The sequence below is a fragment of the Palaemon carinicauda genome, chromosome 38 (genome assembly GCF_036898095.1).
Source record: "Palaemon carinicauda isolate YSFRI2023 chromosome 38, ASM3689809v2, whole genome shotgun sequence".
In the NCBI taxonomy this organism is placed as follows: Eukaryota; Metazoa; Arthropoda; class Malacostraca; order Decapoda; family Palaemonidae; genus Palaemon; species Palaemon carinicauda.
This window is the reverse complement of record NC_090762.1, coordinates 6,788,491-6,794,196: the sequence shown is the minus strand read 5'-3', so window position 1 is coordinate 6,794,196 and position 5,706 is coordinate 6,788,491. Positions and strand designations below refer to the sequence as shown.

General features: G+C 31.6%; 1 protein-coding gene across 1 annotated transcript in view; it reads right to left on the bottom strand.

Annotated features, from left to right (window-relative positions):
* Positions 1-5,706, bottom strand: part of LOC137630409 (uncharacterized) — a 448,259-nt gene that overhangs the window by 441,171 nt on the left and 1,382 nt on the right. The window contains exon 2 of the mRNA XM_068361862.1: positions 667-823. Coding sequence (XP_068217963.1) covers positions 667-699 — 33 coding nt within the window. The 5' untranslated portion in view covers positions 700-823. The remainder of the gene's footprint in view (positions 1-666; positions 824-5,706) is intronic.

Genomic DNA, 5,706 nt, shown 5'->3' with positions numbered 1-5,706 from the left:
TATTCTCTAGACTTACCTACTTACTTAGCTTTACACTGCAGCCGCTGTATTGTCAATTTATATTCAGAATTACTCTACTTTCTTATTTGTTATAATAAAATGCTTAACCTAAAAGTAAATATTTATATAATTTCTTCAAATAGATCTTCAATAAGGAATTAAAGATACCGTAGGAAATCACATACGAATCCATAATTTGTATGGGTAAATCGTGAACATATAGATCAAATAAAATCTAAATGATCATAAGGTAAATATATTTTGGTCTTAAACTTTAAATGAATACAGATATGAGCTAGAATGTCTTTATGAGAATAACCTGAAATTATATAACATGGAAACACAATCTAGAAATTTTAAGCGATATTTCCTCTGAAAACTGAATTCTCTTATTGAAAATATTATAGTGATATATTAAGAAACAACAGATTGAATAATGACATCATTATTAATGCTCCAAAACTCTGTGCATATTAATGAATAAAAAAGAAAGACAAAGAAACAAGGAAGGACGTTTTAATGCGAATGAAAAGAACACAACATAAGTAAACAAATAATTACGAACGCAAATAAATAAGGGAGAATGTTTTGAATAGATAAGAGACCATGTAAGAATTAAATGAAAATACTAAATAAGACATGATGAAAATCTTAATCTTTACTTACCCTTAGGTTCGATGCGACAATTGCTGCTTTCATCTTGTCAAAGGTCGATTTTGATCACTTTTTATAATATCATGTGCGAAGTTCATTAAAGCCACACTACTATTGAAGTGTCTTTTCTTCCTACTTAGTCTTTAGAATCTTACTGTAAATATTTGAACTTGGGAAAAAGCTTGATTAGTGAAATATTTGGACTGAGAAAAAATAATGTTTGATTAGTAACACGATGCAAAGAACTGTGTTTGTTTTCCAGAGCACGTTCGCTGCTTCTCTCTCTCTCTCTCTCTCTCTCTCTCTCTCTCTCTCTCTCTCTCTCAATTTGTTCTAGGTTACTATGTTGTTTCCTTGATAAACCGTTTATAAACATAAACTATCACTGATCATGATATACTGATTTTTTTTTTCATTAGATTATTATTATTATTATTGTTATTATTTTTTTTTTATTATTATTATTATTATTATTATTATTATTATTATTATTATTATTATTTCCTTCCATAATTTTTAGAATCTGTGGGTACATATTGTATAAAATCTTTACGACCTTGATATGAAGGGAAAGACTGTCATTTGTTTTTGTTTTTCTGTTTATTTACCAAGAGATTGAATCATATTCCTAACACATTAATATGTTACACAATTTCGTTAAATCTTTACATCATTATTATTCGAGACTTAAGAATATTTTTTAGAAGTCTGTTCTCTTTGCAACTTAATTAGTTTCTTTTACGTTTAAAAAGACTTCCATCCCTCCTCTTATCCCTCGTGAAAAAATGGAATTTTATCAAGGCAAGGTTTTAAGCGTATCACTTCCACTTAACCTCGCTCACCCCTATCTTACTTCTGAGCGCTCCCCACCAATCAAAGCCATGCTGTCTTTTCTCTCTTTGCATTTTTACTCTTTACTTCTCTGACGTCGAACAGTGACTCCATTTCATCCTTCCAAAGAGATCCAAGTTTAGCTTTCAGTTTTTATTCTACTGAATTGAGATCGTTTGAAGAATCTTTTTTGTCATCGCTCAAAGTGTTTGCTTAATAAGTAATCTGACGGTGAATATTTTTCCCTCTTCCTCTTATTGTTTCTTTGTTAGCTGGTATGACATAATTTTTTTTGTGTTTATTTGCACTATTGCCTTTAAAGTAATTATAAAGGAAAAAAATTTTATACGTTGATATACGTTAAAGTCATACTCATTTCAGCTCCCGGCCACCCCGTGCTGTTTACAGTTTGTACATTTATAGTTTATTCTGTTTTGATTTCGTTATTATATATAATACTACTACTACTACTACTACTACTACTACTACTACTACTACTACTACTACTACTACTACTACTACTACTTCTAACAATAATCCTGATAATTATATTAATGATGGAGCGTCAGAAATTTTTATTTATTCTCCTTCCATTGTATTTTATCACATTACACATACACACACTCACATACACACACACACACACACACATATATATATATATATATATATACTGTATATATATGTATATGTATATATATATATGTGTGTGTGTGTGTATGTGTGTGTGTGTGGGTGTTTGTATAACCCATGGTCTCATCAGAGAAAGCTAACACAATAGACAAAGCCACACGGAAACTTGAATTCTAAGTCGTGGATGAATTTCCTGTGCAGATTTCTTCCACTTCATTAGCCTTCTTATATACCTACATCAACAATGCATCGAACTCCTCCATCATGTACGCACCCTTGTGCTGATTGGATACCATCTTTATATATCTAAAAAGCCCTCACCCTTTCAGTTATTTTTACGCAACATACGCCATGCAAACCATTCAAGTGAATGACATTTTTCTTCTTTATTCAATATCCACATATCCCTTCTATATTGCAGAGATGATTCTCTCTTTGTTTATTACCACTTCTGCTTAAATCTTTTGCACACACCCTACTACCTCTCTTGTATCATCTCTGTATTTAATAACACTATTTACCACCATCCAGTATACTTTGTGAATCAATTTATTTTGTTCTCCTAACCTCCATAAGAGCATCCATCACTCTTTCTTCCTGTTTTCCTTGTACCCCCATAAAATTGCCTTTGGCTTTCTCCTTTTATAATCACTGACACCTATTTTCTTTATCTACAAATATCGACTAGTTCATACTTGATACAGGACTCATTTTCTCATCAACAATGATCTAGCCTCTTCCACTAACCTATCTAAACTTCTCAAATTACTCCATCCATTCATCCACACACTCACACACACACACACACACATATATATATATATATATATATATATATATATATATACTGTATATATATATTATATATATATATATACTGTATATATATATATATATATATTATATATATTATATATATATATATACACACATATATATATATATATATATGTGTGTGTGTGTGTGTGTGTGTGTAGATTTTCTTTCATCTGCCTATTTTAGTGTACTTGTTAATTTCTTTTCACCTTATAGATTTGTAATGTAATTATTTCCTTATTACATAAAGGTAGGTATACATATTCTTTTTTTTTTTAATTACTAAAATTACAGCATTCTTTTTATTGCTCCAGCATCTGCTATCCATAACTATGTTAATAACTAAGACTATAAAGGTAATACAGATATGTTTACCTTTACAAACTTCAAGAAGTAGTAAGTGGTAAATACTGTGACATTAACTGTGAACAAATCAGTGACTTTAATTGGGATCTTACATATCCGGATTCTGGTCCATACTAAATTCAACCCTTTTGCTCTTTAGAATATACTGAATCTTTAAGCAATCGTAAATACTACATTTCCAAAGTTGCCATGTGATCTTTTTGTCAGATAGACACAGCTGCGCATAAAAACTTGCCTAAAATAATAACATCTCTGTTAAGTTAGCAAAACTAGTAGTTAAAGTCGGTAGCAATAATCTCCTTAGCAAACGTCGGTAGCACTAGTCTCAATATCAACAGTTGGTATCAATAATCTCCTTATCAGAAGTCGATAGCAATAATTCTATATCAAAATTCGATAGCAATAATCTCCCTATCAAAAGTCGATAGCAATAATCTCCATATCAAAAGTCGGTAGCAATGATCTTATCAAAAGTCGGTAGCAATCATCTTCTTATCAAAATTTGATAGCAATAATCTCCATATTAAAAGTCGGTAGCAATAATCTCCATATCAAAAGTCGGTAGCAATGATCTTCTTATCAAAATTCCGTAGCAATAATCTTCTTATCAAAATTCGATAGCAATAATCTCCATATCAAAAATCGATAGCAATAATCTCCATATCAAAAGTCGATAGCAATAATCTTCCTATCAAAAGTCGTTAGCAATGATCTCCATATCAAAAGTCGGTAGCAATGATCTTCTTATCAAAATTCGGTAGCAATGATCTCCATATCAAAAGTGGGTAGCAATGATCTTCTTATCAAAAGTCGGTAGCAATGATCTCCATATCAAAAGTCGGTAGCAATGATCTTATCAAAATTCGGTAGCAATAATCTTCTTATCAAAAATCTATAGCAATATCTCCGTATCAAAAGTCGATAGCAATAATCTTCTTATCAAAAGTCGGTAGTAATAATCTCCATATCAAAAGTCGATATCAATAATCTCCATATCAAATGTCGGTAGTAAAAATCTTCATCTCATAAGTCGTTAGGAATAATCTTATCAAAAGTCGGTAGCAAAAATCTCCAAATCAAAAGTCGGTAGCAATAATTTCCATATCAAAAGTCGTAGCAATAATCTCCTTATCAAAAGTCGGTAGCAATCATCTCCGTATCAAAAGTCGATAGCAATAATCTCCTTATCAAAAGTCATAGCAATAATCTCCATATCAAAAGTCGGTAGCAATTATCTCCGTATCAAAAGTCGATAGCAATAATCTACTTATCAAAAGACGGTAGTAATTATCTCCATATCAAACGTCGATGTCAATAACCTCCATATCAAAAGTCGTTAGCAATAATCTCCTTATCAAAAGTCGGTAGCAATAATCTCCATATCAAAGTAGAACATTTATCTCTGTTTGAACTGTTGTAAATAGGTCTCTTATTTATCCATTCTATATTTCTAACACCACAAAAACTATTGTTTTGGCCCACAGGACATAGATGTATAATGGATGCGTAGATCTGCATAGCTAGCTAATACATTTGGGTGTGTGCAATTATTTCATGTATTTAATTTGTATATAGATACCTCGTATCTTTCTCCAAAGACGTGTAATGTAAAATTACATTTTCCTAGATGGATTGACTTCATTAACGCAAACTTCTATCTTTCCTTTCAGCATCAAAAAGCGAATCTCTTGTCACCCTTACTTTATGTCATGCCGCTTAAATCACATGATACACACTCTCTCTCTCTCTCTCTCTCTCTCTCTCTCTCTCTCTCTCTCTCTCATTTCTGAATTTTAAAATTACATTTTCCTAGATGGATTGACTTCATTAACGCAAACTTCTATCTTTACTTCCAGCATTAAAAAGCGAATCTCTTGTCACCCTTACATTATTTCATGCCGCTTAAATCACATGATACACTCTCTCTCTCTCTCTCTCTCTCTCTCTCTCTCTCTCTCTCTCTCTCTCTCTCTCTCATTTCTGAATTTATAATGAGGTATGCGTCTTTCACATAATGATGAGAGTTTGGTGCTCGATCTCTAAAGGCTTCTCGGGGTTTGCAATTAAGAACATTCTCATGTTCTGTCATGGAGATATATGTCAATAAGGACATGTTACCGAATAACTTTCAGATATCTTTTTACTCGATATCGTTCATCTATGAATACGGAAATGGTGCTCTCATTAAATCATTTATTTATTTATTTAGTCGTTTATTTATTTATCCAATTGATAGACTAGCCATGAGCATCACACTACGCAGTTTATAATAGGCAATAGCTATAAGCAACTTTCATACCATTCTCTCTCTCTCTCTCTCTCTCTCTCTCTCTCTCTCTCATTTCTGAATTTTAAAATTACATTTTCCTAGATGGATTGACTTCATTAACGCAAACTTCCATCTTT